Raw genomic sequence first — 17210 nt, forward strand, 5'->3', positions numbered from 1 at the left:
AGATTTTCCCTGACATACTAAAACCAATTTTCAAACTTACACTAACAGAAAAGTAAGAATGCGGCGTTTAAAAGTTCCTTATTTATCATCAGCTTTGTACTTACGATTATGCTAATACTATCACCGTTTTTGAAACTACTATTTAGTAGTTATTAAAACTTTATTAGGTACTATCGGAAACAGTTAATGTAGGCCTATAGAACGATATTGAGCTGGTGCGCCTAGTGGGCCGTCGCTACACATTTTCAAGTCAGTATGCAATGGAAATTCCCTGACTTTTACGACAATTTTCAAATTCCCTGACTTTTCCAGGTACTGTGGCAACCCTGTAGAAATTTCCCAAACCTTTAAAATTTAAATCAAATCCCCATTTAATTCCGTGATTTTATTGCCAATTTAAAATTAATTAATAAAATAATAATAATTTTCAAACCTTACTGAAGCAATGTTCCTTGACGTTTCAAGGAAACCCTATAAGAATTCCGTGAAAACCTGGATCTCCCGCCCATAAAATCACTTTGTTTAAAAAAAATCTCGTATTTATTTAAATATTAAAAATTCCAAACTTTATTATTATTATTAAAAAAATATTAAAATTATAAATAGGTTCGTATAAATACTCATATAATCACCATGAATTCATTGCGACAATATTCATGATAAAAATATGCCTTAAATATTTTGTTGGTTTTAGTGATTATGAAAGAAATAAAATTAAAATTAAAAGAAAAGCTCAATTACTAAAATAGTATCTCATCAAAAACAAACGAAAAACTCATTTAATTACTCAATTAGTTAGTTAATTAGAGACATTTGTATATTTGGCTACAATATTCTCGACCTTCTCAAAACAACTTATAAAACTTTGGTCCTCTAAACCATGTTTGGCATAATGGTGTAAATAAGCCCTCGAATGGTACATGGTCCAAGCCTTGTCAACAACACCGTCCAGCTGTGGTAAAAAACTTTGGCTATTTGTGGCCAAAGTGGATGACCGGTTCAAACGGAATAATGGTAAAGGATGGTACAATGTATTTAAACGATGTTCTTCGGGCATCCAACTGGCGTATCGCAGTGATTTAAGTAAAGACACGTCAACGTTCTTGGACTCGGAACCACGTAGTACCAGTAAATTTGCCAAATGAATGTTGTGTTCTATTTTCAGATATTTTTACCAATTTTTTTTTACTAATTATGACTTGTTTCAAGTTACCGTAACTTGTTTATTTATTTGAGCCTCGATTTAAAAATTAATGGTACCATTTGAAAGCCGACATTCAATAGAGTAATAGCACCAAGTTTCATTAATTTTAGGCCTCAAATAAGGAAGATATCTTCAAATGAATAATAGTAAAAATAAAACTCGGTTTCATCTGAATCTAATGTAACTATTAAGTTCTAAAACTGACGATAACTTTTTAATTAAACTCTCAATTTAAAAATAAATGGTAGCATTCGAAAGCCTATATTCGATAGAGTAATAGCACCGAGTTTAATAAATAATAGGCCTCAAATAAGGAAGATATCTTCACATGAACTATAATAATAAAATTAATTTGCTTCATCTGAATCTCATATAACTATCAAGTCCTAAAACTGACCATAACTTTTTAATTAAACCCTCAATTTAAAAATCAATGGTAGCATTCGAAAGCCGATATTCGATAGAGTAATCGCACCGAAACTCATAAATAATAGGCCTCAAATAAGGTAGATATCTTCAAATGAATTATAATATTAATAAAAAAAACTTCGGTTTCATCTCAATCTCATATAACTATTAAGTCCTAAAACTGACCATAACTTTTTATTATGACCCTCAATTTAAAAATGAATGGTACCATTCGAAAGCCGATATTCGATAGAGTAATCGCACCGAGTCTCATAAATAATAGGCCTCAAATAAGGAAGATATCTCCAAATGAATAATAATAAAGAAATCCGGGGACCTTACATAAATAAATAAAATAAAAAACTGCCCATAACTTTATAAACTGACCCTCGAAAAAAAAAAATTTAAGATACTATTAAAGCCTAAATTCCGTAGAGTAATAACACCAAATTTCAAATCTCCCCCCCCCCCCAAAAAAATACCAAAAATTAAATAAATAAATAAAACACAATAAAACTAAAGTAACTTTGAAAACACAAAGAGATAGATCAGATAAAAGGGATTTCCATAAAGTACGTACAAGCTGACCTTAATTGGAAGTAAATATACACTTTTAAATATAACAAGGTCTAACTTGGGTGGTTTACTTTACTATCTTTATGATCTTAGCGTGAGCAAATAGGGGGGCGTTTAAAAAGTAACAAGTTGGGAAAACCAAAATATTACCTCTCCGTGTCAAGAAGATTATATAAACTTAAGTATCCAATGAAAACGTTATGTTTCTGAGTTGGGGTTTCCCATTTTTGTTGTTGTTTTGAAAAATATATCGCAATGCACGGGCCTTGATAGATATAGGAGGCAATGAATGAAATATATCACAATGCACGGGCCTTGATAGATATAGGAGGCAATGAATGAAATATATCACAATGCACGGGCCTTGATAGATATAGGAGGCAATGAAGGAAATATATCGCATGCACGGGCCTTGGTAGATATAGGAGGCAATGATAATCTCTCTCTTTGCACGAGAGGTTTATCTTTAATATTTAAATAAATATAATTATTTTTAATTATTTTAATCTTCAATAATTAACATTAATAATAGTTAAATCGTTTAAAATAAAGTTATACCTATTATCTTCTCAAACTTTGCTAATATTGACGTTTAAAGTGAAGGGTACCCCTCTTGCCCGCTTTTTTCAAATTTGGGGTATATATACGATTCGTTTCCATTATAATAGTAAGGAAAAAGCGCAATTGCGAAAACCTTTGGTGGCGATCCCACCTTAGGGAGGCTAGACGTTTCTCGTAACCCTAGCTGATCGCCGCGTATATCCTAAAACCAAACGATGATAATGGAGTAGAAGCCAATGATACAGATTGGTGTCTATGTGGAATAGACGGAAGACCAGTGGATGGTGGTGTTAGAAGCCAGTGTAAGTGCAGACTGGTGTAAATGTGGGATTGACAAAGAACAGAAGATGGTGGTGATTAGAAGCCAGTAAGAACAGACTAGTGTCCGTGTGGGATGGACAAAGACCAGAAGATGGTGGTGATTAGAAGCCAGTAAGAACAGACTGGTGTCCGTGTGGGATGGACAAAGACCAGAAAATGGTGGTGTGAGAACTCAAGTAGAGGAGCCATTTCCGTGACTGTGAAAGCAGTTCGGAAATGGCCAACACGTTTGCTCCGATACGCAAACTGCGAACGCGGTCACGTGGGTGTAACAACGGACAGACAGACACACACACAGACAGACAGACAGACACACAGACAGACACGGCCGTTACAGAACCTCTCCTGGACTACGTCACACGGAGAGGTAAAAATGGTGGTGTGAGAACTCAAGTAGAGGAGCCATTTCCGTGACTGTGAAAGCAGTTCGGAAATGGCCAACACGTTTGCTCCGATACGCAAACTGCGAACGCGGTCACGTGGGTGTAACAACGGACAGACAGACACACACACAGACAGACAGACAGACACACAGACAGACACGGCCGTTACAGAACCTCTCCTGGACTACGTCACACGGAGAGGTAAAAATGTAAGAAAGAAAGAAACTCGTTTTAAAGAAGAAGGAGGTGTTGTTGGTTTTGGTTTTCTTACCTTTGGCAGTTTGTTGAGCGAGGCTTCTATGAAGTGATTTAATGAGAGACGGCCAACTGTAGGAACTAAAGGGGGCCGAACGGTCCGTCTCTTGAGGCACCGATAAAAGACGAACTAATTTAAAACTCGGATGAGATCCCAATTTGCATAGAATATCGGCTGACATGAAAATATACAATAAACAAAAAGAACCCTTTGAATTTAACTCTTAAAATTTAAATTTCACACGTCACAAACGACTAGCAACACTCGACCCCACACTATACACATAAGCATAAGTTTTGCTTCGCAGTCCTTAAAAAACTGCACTTATACACAATGCTTGGTGACACTTTTTCAAACCCACAAAGGGGGGGGGCATAAATTAGAAATTATTATATGTATTGCAGTTTGAAATTAAGTTTAATCCGGAAGGGCTAAGTAGATATAGATTTAAGGTGGAACTCGTAAACGCAACGCAATTTAGTACAGGCAAAGGCAGGGCGTTGCGCGTGCTATATAATAATAATAATAATAGTAATAAATTTCGTTTATGAATTCCACAATTACGATACAATTTTATTATTTTTATTAAAAGAAAAAAATAAATTCTGTTATTTGCAAAATTCCCGTTACACTTGTCTCTAAGGCGAAGGCCTAAATCATCAACTTCTTATAGGGTTTTACGGTCAACTAACAATATTTCCAAATATATACTCCCCGGTATTAGGAAAGGAAGGCGCGCGGCGGCACCTTTGAGCTGGCCGCAAGCGCGGTGGGGTTTCCCCAGCTGCGAGGCTCGCTTAACTTCAGTGCAGATACTACATACCAACGGGTATATACCATAGCTATTATCCATTACCTGTCTAACAGCACCATCCTCTGGCCATTTGTCCATCTCATATGGACACCAGTCTTTACCCACTGGCTTCTATAGTCCACCATCATTTTGGATCTTTTTCCATGCCACATGGACTCCAGTCTGTACACACTGGCTTCTACACACCACCATTTTCTGGTCTTTGTCCATTACACTTGGACACCAGTCTGTACACACTGGCTTCTACACAACACCATCTTCTGGTCTTTGTCCATCCCACATGGACACCAGTCTGTACACACTGGTTTCTACACACTACCATCTTCTGGTCATTGTTTTTGTCCATCCCACATGGACACCAGTCTGCACACCTGGCTTCTACTCCATCATCATCCTTAAGGTTAAGACATACGCGGCGATCGGCCAGGGTTACGAGAAACGTCCGGCCTCCCTAAGGTGGGGCTTCCACCAAAGGTTCACGCAATTGCGCTGTTCTTATCCATAACTGCGATTCGAAACCCTTATATACTACCTATTTTAGTAAGGCGAAGCAACCGGCGTATGCTTCATTTCAAACGCCAATATTAGTCAAGTCTCTCAAGAATGTTTAATTGTTCTTTTTTAAAACGATGTAACGTTCAATAAGGCGAATAACTAACGAAGAAAATATTAAATATTAATTATATTTATTTTAATATTTAAGATAAACTTGTTTCTCAATTCAAAATTAATACGGAAAGAGTTAAAAAGCAGTCTATGTTATTGTCTGTGTGTGTCCGTCCGTTATTACACTAGTGCCGCAGTGCGCTGCGTTAGAAGTTCGTTTTGTTTTGATGTGTAAAGAAATCCTACAGAACCATAATATTCCCTTTATCCTTAATATAAAGTGAATATGATGAAATATTTTTCGTAATTATGATGCATTTAGTGCTTTTGTAGCTTTAAAGCTCTGTTTCATTTTGATATTCCAAATATTCTTTTTAATATTATTATTTGAAATGGCTGTTTATATATTACTTAAGCTATACTACATCTGTATATAGAATAATCCTTGGTTTAGTAATTTCATGAAGAAAGCTAAGATCTAGATTCCGGCGGGTATATCTAGTATTACTTGCAATAAGCTTATGAAATATAGAGTAAATAATTGAGGCCTGAGGTGAAGTAAACTTTGGGGTTTTGATTTTCGTGTCTGAAATGAAGAGACATCAACGGTTCAGAGTGAGCCGAATGTTAAATACACTCTTAAATAATCGGGTTAAGATTTTATAATAGAAGAAAAGATCATGGTGGCAATTAGATTAGTAGGGCTAAGCTACAGAGTTTTTATTCTCTTTATGGTGCGCATTGACTATCAGTGCGTCTAGCTACAATTTAGCTTTTGTATTATTTAACGTTAACACTCATGTTGGCAAACTAAGAATATTGTTGAGGTGAGACGAGACGATAGTGTTTACACTGCTAACCAGTTGTGAATGTAGCTATCAGAATATAGGGTAAACAGCTGAAGCGTAGACTTCATTTCCTGTTCTTTTTGCCATTAACTGATTTCCATGTGTCCAAGATTTATCCTTATTGGATGTAAAATGTCGTCTGCTTTACGGTATATTCGCTATGCTTGGAATACTGCTTCAATATTTCGTAAATTTTTACTTCAAAAAAGAGAAATAATTCCATATCTAGGTAAATAACTTTGTAGTAGTAGACCTCTTCACTCGGAGAGGTAATATTTTGGTTTTCCCAACTTGTTAATGTTTAACTTCAAGTGAACACCTTTTTAAGAATTTTTGTAAATTTAGGGTATATAAGGCGATTGATTTCTAGATAGGTGGATAAGAAAAAATGCAATTGCGTGAACATTTGGTGAACGCCCTGCCATCGGGGGCTAGACGTTTCTCGTAACCATAGACGCTCGCCTCGTACATTTTAACCCTAACGACAAGCTAATGTTGCAGATTGCCGTCTATGCGGTATAGACGAAAGACCAGCTCAAGGTGGTGTTTGAAGCCAATAAGAACTGATTGGTGTGTATGTGGTATTTTTAACCTGCGAACGCGAGGACAGAGACACGTCCAGTAAAATACCTCCTTGACGTCATCGAAGCTCGGAGAGGTGATAACGATTGATTATAGCTTTTTATGACGCAAGACATGTACGAAATATCAACGTTTCCGAAACGTACAGTAATATTGCAAAATTAAGGGTCATTTAAAACCATTTTCACACGTGTTGTGAACGAACTTCTTATAAAGACTTGAAAATAAAGCTTTTGTATAAACGTGTTTACAACTTTCTCAAAACTTACATGAAAAACGCAAAACTAACAGTCCACTTAACACCATTTCAAAACGTGATTTTAACCTAAAATAAACGTAATAGTTATCACTTTGTATAATCGTTTTAACGTTGTATATTTTTACAGTAATAACGATAAACTTTACGGTCAATTGAACACCATTCCCAAACGTGTTACGAACGCAACATATGGTCCAGAAATAAACGCTCTTGTATAAACGTTTTAACAACGTTACCAAAACATACATTAAAAACGCTAAAATAACGGTCAATTGAACACCATTCCCAAACGTGTTACGAACGTAACATATAGTCCTGAAATAAACGCTCTTGTATAAACGTTTTAACAACGTTGCCAAAACATACAGTAATTACGCTAAACTAACGGCCAATTGAACACCATTCCCAAACGTGTTGCAAACGAAACATGTAGACTTGAAATAAACGCTTTAGTTATCACTTTCTATAAACGTGATAACAACGTTGCCGAAACATACAGTAATAACGCTAAACTAACGACCAAGTGAACACCATTCCCAAACATGTTGCAAACGTAACACGTAGACCTGAAATAAACGCTTTAGTTATCACTTTCTATGAACGTGATAACATCGTTTCCGAAATATACAGTAATAACGCTAAACTAACGGCCAATTGAAAACTATTCCCAAACGCGTTGCAAACGTAACATGTAGACCTGAATTAAACGCTTTAATTATCACTTTGTAAAAACATGCTATTGACGTTAAGAAAATCCTAAACATCTTGACGTAACTTATGTACCAAAAATAATCGTTTTTCTTACGTGTGAAGTACACGTGAAACGTTTTCAAAACATTGGCACCAAAAATGTACTTTGAATCAACGTTAATTTGCTACCTGGGTGGTTCTATAAGAGATACGGGGATGTCCTTTGAGTATGTTATAGTCCTATTTCTTAGCTTTCCAACGATACATAATACTTAGGAGTTACAACAATCAGGGTACGAGTAATTAAAGAAAACGTTCATAAACATAGTCCCAAAAATAAAATTTGAGGATTTAAAATTTCAAATATTTTAAGTTATACTTTGTGACGTCATAACTCTGGTTCTATAAGAGATACGGGGATGTCCTTTGAGTATGTTAAAGCCCTATTTCTTAGCTTTCCAACGATACTTGGGGGTTACATCGATCAGGGTCCGAATAATTAAGCAAAATGTCAATTAACATAGTCCCAAAAATAATATGAAATAATCAATTTGCAACTAATGTCAGTTACGTTAATTTGGCACCAAATAAGATAGGGCGGAGTGTTATTTGGTGTAGAGGTCCATCGGGAGTAAACAGTTGTAATACACAAAGACGGACATCTGTGATGTTTTCCAAACTAATGACTTCACTATCTACTAAATGAATCCAAGGAGATAGTTAGGGCGTGTCCAACCAAAGTTAGTTTTAGAGCCGCCACTAACACCAGGGGTCAGACGGGGTCAAACCGTCAAGAGATCAGATGAGATCATGACAGATTATGCCATCCTTTGGGAGATTCGTTACAGTTTTTGTTACAACGCCTTTATGTTAACCTAACAGTCATTTCAAATCATTTTTGGTTGGGGGCCGTCCATAAATTAAGGCACGTCTTTCAAATCTTTATTAATGCCCCCCTTGTTTCAATGTACTCTACTACTATTTTTTTTATGTAAATACTACTTTCTTCTAATGAAATTTAACATCGTTGTATTCTTCCGCCCCAGCTTAACCTAAATAAGCATTTGATATATTTATGGAGAACCCGACCAACGACTATAAAACTCGAAAGTAGATTGAGCCGTTAACGAAAGACATACGAGAAAAGATACTGTATTGTAGTAGCACCCCATGTTTTTACTCCATAGAGCTTGATACAGTCAAAGATGCTGAGCTGTCAGTAGTCTATAAACGCTCTGAGCTCCAGACGGATTTTTTTACACGGTAGACCCCTTGATCCCGTTATATTTCCATTGGCGCCGCTAGGGGCCTACTCACTCTTCCACTATAGATTATATTATATACTTCCGCTTCTAAAATATCTACTTTTCAAATGGGTGGCATTGTCAGTTCACTATATTGTAATAAAATATGAATTGTGGGTAATTTAATGGGGTATACTAATGAATTCCGCTAGTCTAAAGCTGTAAAATGAGTACAAACTCGTGGGTTAGGCCTGGATTCTGATTGGTTTAGCGATATAGTGACATCATTCATTTGTTTAGGGGTGTAGATATAGGTTGTGAGTACTCTAATGAAAGCTCGCGACGAATTACGCTAGAATAAAGCTGTAAAATGAGTGTAAATTTATGTTGGGCCAGGAATCTGATTGGTTTAGATTTTTTATGACGTCATTGATTTGTTTAAGGGTGTAAATATAGGTTGTGAGTACTCTAATGAAAGCTCGCGACGAATTACGCTAGAATAAAGCTGTAAAATGAGTGTAAAATTATGTTGGGCCAGGATTCTGATTGGTTTAGCGATTTAGTGACGTCATTGATTTGTTTAAGGTTGTAGATATAGGTTGTGAGTACTCTAATGAAAGCTCGCGACGAGCTCGATTTAATTACGTAGTTTATTATTAATTTCAATTAACCCAATTAATTAAAAATCAATATTAAAGTTTCAATCGGTTATGTAAACTGAATCTACTTAATTATTCGGGGTTTATTTTGCTCGGAAGTAATAAATATTGACTCAAATTCGAAATGCAGTTCGTGCATTATTTAGATAGAGGGGATTTTCAGTAAATACTAAATTTACAATGATGCGAAATTCGAAAGTCAAATACCAAAATCTCATAACATAATCTACATAATAAAAAGCCAGTCGTCGTCGTCGTCGTCGTCTCATCGCGCCTTTCAGAACGCGTTTTCACACCTTCTTTTCACAGCGTTAGGATCTGAACGCGTTTTAACACCTTCTTTTCACAGCGTTACGATCGAGGGACGGTTTCGAACATTTTCGTCCGGAAAGAACACCTTTCCCTGTGAATCGCTGATTTCGATTTACACCCGTAACTCCATTCACTTTTTAATTAACTTTAAATGAAAACCCTTTACAGACGCGTTTTTCTCCCTCGCGATTTTATTCGTTTTCTCTCTGACTCTCCACGTTGAGGCTTTTGGGGGCAAGATATTGGGGGTCGTTTTCTCTCTTCCTCTCCGCGCGCCCTACGCGAGGGCACAATGAACGAGTTTTCTGAACGTTTCCTCACGCGTTTTTCTCCCTCGCGATTTTATTCGTTTTTTCTCTGCCTCTCCACGTTGACTCTCCACGTTGACTTTACACCCACCCAAAACTTCTAAAATTTAAGGAAACCTTTGTCCTCTCATCGCGCTTTCTGAACGCGTTGTATCGAAGGCCGTCGTTTAAAAGAAGCTAAGCTCATACTTTGGGACGAAGCGAGCATGACTCCAAGTTACGCGTTACTAGCAGTCGACAGGCTATTGAAAGAGATAACTGGGGATGAAAGACTACTTGGTGGAAAAGTGTTGTTAATGGGCGGTGATTTTCGGCAAACTCTTCCAGTAGTTCCCAGAAGTCACAGAGTGGCTAAAAGAGTTTGCAGAATGGCTCATGAAAATAGGAGAAGGCAAGATAACTAACCACTATGATCTCGGGGATGACATTATTGAATTGCCTTCTCAGTATTTATCAACAAATTCACTGGTCACGGACGTATTTGGAGAGACTTTTACGCCATTTCAAAGCAAAGACTTTGCCAAACGTGCTATTCTTTGCCCAAAAAACGAACACAGCTTCGTGTTAAATGACAATGTTTTGGACAAACTACAGGGGGATAAACGCATTTACTACTCTATAGATTCAGTTCAGACGGACAATGAACAAGAAAGACTCAATTTTCCTGTAGAATTTTTAAATACTCTTACGCCCTCGGGCATGCCTTTATACTCACTCAAAATAAAAAGAGGGGCCATAATCATGCTTTTGAGAAATTTGAACACTAAGAAAGGTCTATGCAACGGAACCAGGCTAATTGTTACCGATATGAAAACGCATATAATTGTCGCTGAAATTATAACGGGTCCTTCCAAAGGAGAAGTAATTTTTATTCCAAGAATAGATCTAGCACCATCCGATTCGAACATGCCCTTTATTTTAAAGAGGAGGCAGTTCCCGGTTCGAGTTGCGTATGCAATAACTATTAACAAAGCCCAAGGCCAAACACTAGACCACGTTGGTGTATATCTACCAGAACCTGTTTTTTCCCATGGACAACTATATGTAGCGTTTTCTCGCGTTACTTCTAATAAAAACATTAAGGTTAAAGTTCAAAATTCGGATTACCAAGGTGCTCTTCTTAAAAGCAAATGTAATATTTTTACCAAGAACGTGGTTTATAAAGAAATATTGTGATTGCTTTACAACTGTTAACTATTGTTTGAAAATATCAAATACTCGCCAAGTCGAGTATTTTCTTTATACATGTTTTCCGATAAAAGCATTCATTGTTAATTAGTTTCACTTTTTAGTAGCAACTAGCTGAGGCAGCCCGCCCGTAGGGCGGGCAACTCAGCTAGTAAATAAATAAATTATGAATAAGGGAATATTCGCTATAAATTCCGTTGAAAGTCAAAGGAGTAACAGCGCACCATATTAATCCCTTATTCATTTAATATAATAAAAAATCCTTTTGTTTTTTAAAAAGATGACTTCTAACGTAAGTTCAAAGGTCAAAGCGAGAGAGGTCCTAATAAGTACTTTAGGGAATTGCCCGAGAAATGTCTTTTTTGATTAAGTTCAAGATTTCAACTTTTCCCAGTAGTTTAGTTTTAAAGGGAGCTTAGAATTCCGAAATTTGCTAAGCCTTGGCAAGCCCGAAACTACTAAATACTTCAAAAATAAATTATGATCTTCAGTTAGCTAGCTGTCTGAGATCAAAGTTATAATTATAGAGGGACTCGGAGACAATTAATTTTGACAACTTTAGTCCTTTAAGTTTGGAGAAATCTCGAACATAAATCTTAACGCCGACGCAGTGTTTGTTTCACTTTAAGTTTGGGAAAATTCAAGGGGATTAGTGGCTTTAAAGTACTAGACCCACATCTTGAGTTAAATAATAGTTTTAAAGTGATAATAAATAAATAAATAAATAGATAAAAATAAATTCGATTAAGGTTAGTTTATGAGATATTGCAATTGACGTTAGATAATTTTGATTTAATTTTTGTGGATTATTTCTGGAATTTTAATTTTTATCGCGGAGTAATATTATTGTAATGATTATAAAATTATTTATTAGTTAATTATAGTTAATATATATTAGCATGGGCCTAATTTCTAATTTCAAACGAAGGTCAAGCGCATGTAATTCTAATTCGACCCCTGTCTGAGTTCAATAGTTCATAGCAAAATGGCTGCTAACAGCCCAATATTAAAATGCCAAGGCTTAAGATAGCTAAGTTTTCGCATTATCGTTTGATAAATACGATATAAACGCGTTTAAAAACTATTGTAATTAATAGAAATATCATTTACCTTTAATTTGAATCCGTTGATAATCCATTGACGGTGAGATGAAACACATTCTACGCTGATTTTCAATCCATTAGTCAAATCGGGGGTTCTTACACCAAGTCACATAAATCCATGTAATCCACAACGTTTTCAAACGAATTAAGCCGATAATTTTACATATTTATATTAAATACTTAATACTTTACTATAATCAATCATTATTTTAACCGAGTAATTAAAATTATACCCACAATCTAATTAAAAACTTTACTATTATGTTACCGTATCTGCCATTACTTAAAAATGAAGCAGAATAGCAGACAACAAATCATAGGGTCAAACAGGCTGGGAAATAGCACACTTCCTCTGGTCCAAAACCAGTTTATTAATTGCTTGGACTAGTTTTTTAATTCAAGAAGTGGGGGTTACTGGTCCTCGGGACCAGTTTATTAATTGCAAATCTATTGGAGAGCAAAGGCTGGGACCAGTCCGGAGACCAGTAAATAATTTCAGACACTAGGGGGTCACTGGTCCAAAGGACTAGTTTAAAAAATATCCTTATTTCCCAGCCTGGGGTCAAAGCCAAAGGTGCTGAACTGCAGGTGCAGAAGGTTTTTTTTTAAGAGATTCAGAGTTGACAACTGTTGAGTATGAAACACTACCCCTAAAGCGCGGGAAACTAAGAATTAGGCTCGGGAATTTAAATTTTAAACAAGTAAATCTTATAATTGATAGATTTTAATATTTATTTTTCAGCTATAAACCTATTTTCCGTGGCTGCCCATGAATTTGGTCACTCTTTGGGTCTATCTCACTCGTCTATTCAGGGGTCATTGATGTTTCCATATTATCAACACATTAGTGACAACTTTAAACTGCCCTACGATGACACTGTAGGAATTCAACAACTATACGGTAAGAAATAACTACTCCCAGCTTGCATCTTGCATCGTGATGCGCGTGATCGAGTGGGCTATGTAATCAGTGCACTTTTTTGAACTTAAAGAGCAGACGACAGAAAGAAATTAGGCTTAAAATTTAAAAATTGTACCAAGGCTTAGGAATACAAATTGGTGGGGCAGTAATAGGCTTAAACGAGTTGAAAAATTTGAAGATAACGAACTAAGGGTTAACGATACAGTTTCAAATGGAATTTGACTATCAAGAATTTTCAAGATCTTGAATAAATTAAAAAGGGAAAAGATCAGAAAGAAAATATCAGCATTAAAAATCTAATCGATCTAAGATGAAAGTTGGATATTTAAATATTTAAAAGGCACCGAGTTTTCGAATAATTTGTCTTTGATCTTTTCAAATATTTATCCATACACAAAGTGAATTAAGGTAGCCTATGAATAAAATATGATGTTGTTAAGGCAGCCTTTCGGATGCGAGGCTTAAAATCAACCGAGGCTTAGAGTAGTACCCGGTAAAGTTAAGCGGCGCCAAGAGCAAAAAAAGACATTCGCGTATTTTGCATACCTGAAGAGACACAGTTTGCATTGCATAGAGATAAATGCTTGGAGAAAAGAGGTGGAATGGAGTAGTAAAGTAATCTGCATACTTATAACGTGGCCTCTATAAGTCCTCCCAGCATCCTCAGTGGAGGGACTTTAGGAAGGGTCGTACGTGGTACAAATACGTCGACAACGCCCCCTGTGTCTTAAAAATAGAACTACCTTCAGCTCTTAAATTAACAATCCCTTATAGACCAAAGGTAGGGGCGTGCACGACATGGCCCACTAATGTACGACTCCATTTCACTATTCTCCTCCAAGGATGAATTACCTAAATGCAAACTAAAGTATATATAGCCTCTTTGAAGAGATGAAAGGGAACGTCTATAAATAATTAAATGCCAAGGCAATATACATCGAGTACCCTTAAGGGGTTTTCCATAAAGTTACTAAAAAAAATGAATATTTTTTCTAAATGGTTTACAGGTCCTAAAAACCGTGTTAAATGGGCTTCAATGCCACCCATGGCCCCTACGAGACCACCAAAGACTGAAAAACCAAAAACGAGACCCACAGTTCAAGGTGGTAACCCTAATTCAAATCCCGATTCGCCCGATGAAGCTGAACCCCCACAAACATGCGATACAAGTCTGGATGCTATCGCCACAATTAGAAATGAGATTTTTATATTCAAAGATTGGGTAAGAATTATTTTTAAATTAATATTTTTGATTTTCAATTAATTTTAATTATGATTATTAGTATTTTTGGCGACGGGATGACCGTGGTTTAAAAACGAAACACCCTGTGGCAATTGATATCTTCTGGTACGGTGTACCATCGGACGTTGGCAAATTTGACGCGGTTTATGAGAGACGAAGCGATTCCAAAATTGTCTTCTTTTCCGGTACGTTTTAATTAATATCTCTTAAACTAATTAATTTGCAAAGAAATAATTAACACCATCGTATTAGGTATAGTTTGGGTTATAACTGCTCAAATTTTGGTGCAAATTCATTCAGCCAGTTACGAGAAATATTAATTTTTGCAGATCTATCTCGCCCCATAGACTTAACATTGACGAAACATGATTTTAAATTAATTTTTATCTTTAAAACTAATTATTCGATTAATTAATAACGTATACCATTGTATTGGGTACACAGTAGGCTACAATTGAGCAAATTTTGGTGCAAATTCATTCAACCAGTTTCGAGAAATATTAATTTTTGCAAACCTATCTCGCCCCATAGACTTAACATAGACGAAACATGATTTTAAGTAAATTTTTATCTTTCAAACTAATTACCTGATTAACTAATAATGAATACCAATGTATTCAGTATAAAGTGGGCTACAATCTACCAAATTTTGGTGCAAATTCATTCAACCAGTTTCGAGAAATAATAATTTTTGCAAACCTATCTCGCCCCATAGACTTAACATTGACGAATCATAATATTAAATAAATTTTTATCTTTCAAACTAATTACTCGATTAACTAATAATTAATACCATCGTATTGGGTATAAAGTGGGCTACAATTGAGCAAATTTTGGTTAAAAATAACCCGAGCCATATTTAAGAAAAATCTAAAATTAATTTTTAAAATCGCTAATGTTAAAATTAATTAATTAATTAATTTCAGGCCCAAAATACTGGATATTTCACGCTAATAACCCTGAACAGGGTTACCCTAGGAACATAACTGAACTGGGATTACCCCCAACCTTACGTAAACTCGATTCCGCCATGGTATGGGGTCATAATGGTAAAACGTATTTCTTCAGCGGTAACCAATACTGGAGATTTGACGAAAATAGGGGCAAAGTTGACCCCGATTACCCTAGAAATATGGCCCTATGGAAGGGCGTACCGACCAATATGGACGCTGCCTTCCAACATAAAGGTACCTTAATTAATTTAATTTTAAATCAGGAATACATACAGCTAATTGGAATAATTGCGCCCCAAATATATCATATATTAATTTCTATGCATTAAAATATTTTTAGGCATCACGTATTTCTAATTAATTTACTATACTTCAAATAAGGAATACATACAGCTAATTGGAATAATTGCGCCCCGAAATATATCATATATATTAATTTCTATGCATTAAAATATTTTTAGGCATCACGTATTTCTAATTAATTTACTATACTTCTAATAAGGAATACATACAGCTAATTGGAATAATTGCGCCCCGAAATATATCATATATATTAATTTCTATGCATTAAAATATTTTTAGGCATCACGTATTTCTAATTAATTTACTATACTTCAATCAAATAAGGAATACATACAGCTAATTGGAATAATTACGCCCCGAAATATATCATATATTAATTTCTATGCATTAAAATATTTTTAGGCATCGCGTATTTCTAATTAATTTACTATACTTCTAATAAGGAATACATACAGTTAATTGGAATAATTGCGCCCCAAATTAATTTCTATGCATTAAAAAATTCTAGGCATCACGTATTTCTTCAAAGGTAAACATTACTGGAAATTCGATGATAAAATCATGAGGACCACACCAGATTCACCTAAATTAATATCTGAAACGTGGTTTAATTGCCCATCCAATGGGATGCCAGTGCCCTTACCGCCGATAGAGGGCGCCTCTAGATCAGCCAATTCCGCGGCAAATTTAAATTCAAGGACGCATATTAGTTTATTTAATTCGGTTATGATGTCGGTGACGTCACTACTATACGTATTTTTAAAGACCGCGGCGTGACCTAAACCTTAATTAAAAAAAATAACCCTAATGGTAATTAAAATAATTTCAGCCAAGGCTTAAGGTGAAAAAAAAATCGAGCAAATTTAAGTTAAGAGATTACGCCCTAAACAATGCAATATTTTTGGAAGAGTATATACCTCGTTGCAGTCTTGATATGGTACCAATTCCCAGTGAAATTAATACAAAAACGGGGACTTTTTAAGATTGCAAATCTTTTTTAGGAGAATTAACTATTACTTTTGAATCTCGTAGAAGAACGAATAAACGCGTCTGACGTCTGCGCATGCGCGAAATTGGTCACGTTTTTGATGATCAATTTATGGTGATATATTATTAAGAAAAGAAAATACCTTCATGTCAAAATAATTCAAAATTGAATTATTTCAAATTTCAAATTTGAAAATATTTTGAACATAGTGTTTGGTGCAACTTGTTTTTTATCCTATGTTTTTAATTAAAAAGAAAAAGAAAGAAACCCGAAGGCGCTCATTTTATAATTTTTTTCTAAGAATAATGTTAATTAGGGTTAAATTAATTTTTAATTAATCCTTAATTAACATTAATTATTATTCATTATTTTATATACAAGCTAGTCCCTCATTTTTTTAAAAAAAATTCCAGTTTTTTTTAATATAAGTGTAAAAAATATAATTAATTAAAAACCTAGATTTGTAAAATTAAATTAAA

General features: G+C 35.3%; 2 protein-coding genes across 2 annotated transcripts; one reads left to right on the forward strand and one right to left on the reverse strand.

Annotated features, from left to right (window-relative positions):
• Nucleotides 1–539: 539 nt before the first annotated feature.
• Nucleotides 540–12587, reverse strand: LOC149615391 (tubulin delta chain-like). The gene is made up of 3 exons (XM_089856541.1): nt 12330–12587; nt 3725–3883; nt 540–1155 (listed from the first exon to the last, which is right to left on the reverse strand). The coding sequence occupies exons 1-3, from the start codon at nt 12376–12378 to the stop codon at nt 800–802; spliced, it is 564 nt and encodes a 187-aa protein (XP_089712667.1). The 5' UTR covers nt 12379–12587; the 3' UTR covers nt 540–799.
• Nucleotides 12588–13144: 557 nt separating this feature from the next.
• Nucleotides 13145–16545, forward strand: LOC149615392 (matrix metalloproteinase-14-like). The gene is made up of 5 exons (XM_089857133.1): nt 13145–13223; nt 14252–14466; nt 14528–14672; nt 15414–15674; nt 16252–16545. The coding sequence occupies exons 1-5, from the start codon at nt 13145–13147 to the stop codon at nt 16518–16520; spliced, it is 969 nt and encodes a 322-aa protein (XP_089713259.1). The 3' UTR covers nt 16521–16545.
• The last annotated feature ends 665 nt before the right edge of the window (nt 16546–17210 follow it).

The sequence above is a fragment of the Phalangium opilio genome, unplaced genomic scaffold, assembly GCF_054372755.1.
Source record: "Phalangium opilio isolate 3A_F unplaced genomic scaffold, DU_Popi_V2 ptg000217l_1, whole genome shotgun sequence".
Classification (NCBI taxonomy): domain Eukaryota; kingdom Metazoa; phylum Arthropoda; class Arachnida; order Opiliones; family Phalangiidae; genus Phalangium; species Phalangium opilio.

Bases quoted from the DNA above. Each gene is read 5' to 3' on its own strand.
- LOC149615391 (XM_089856541.1), bottom strand. From the start codon at position 12,378: ATGTGTTTCATCTCACCGTCAATGGATTATCAACGGATTCAAATTAAA. The intron at 3,884-12,329 runs GTAAATGATATT...TTTTCATGTCAG, and splicing joins TCAACGGATTCAAATTAAAG to CCGATATTCTATGCAAATTG. The intron at 1,156-3,724 runs GTAAGAAAACCA...ATCTGAAAATAG, and splicing joins CGCTCAACAAACTGCCAAAG to AACACAACATTCATTTGGCA.
- LOC149615392 (XM_089857133.1), top strand. From the start codon at position 13,145: ATGTTTCCATATTATCAACACATTAGTGACAACTTTAAACTGCCCTAC. The intron at 13,224-14,251 runs GTAAGAAATAAC...AATGGTTTACAG, and splicing joins AGGAATTCAACAACTATACG to GTCCTAAAAACCGTGTTAAA. The intron at 14,467-14,527 runs GTAAGAATTATT...TATGATTATTAG, and splicing joins TTTTTATATTCAAAGATTGG to TATTTTTGGCGACGGGATGA.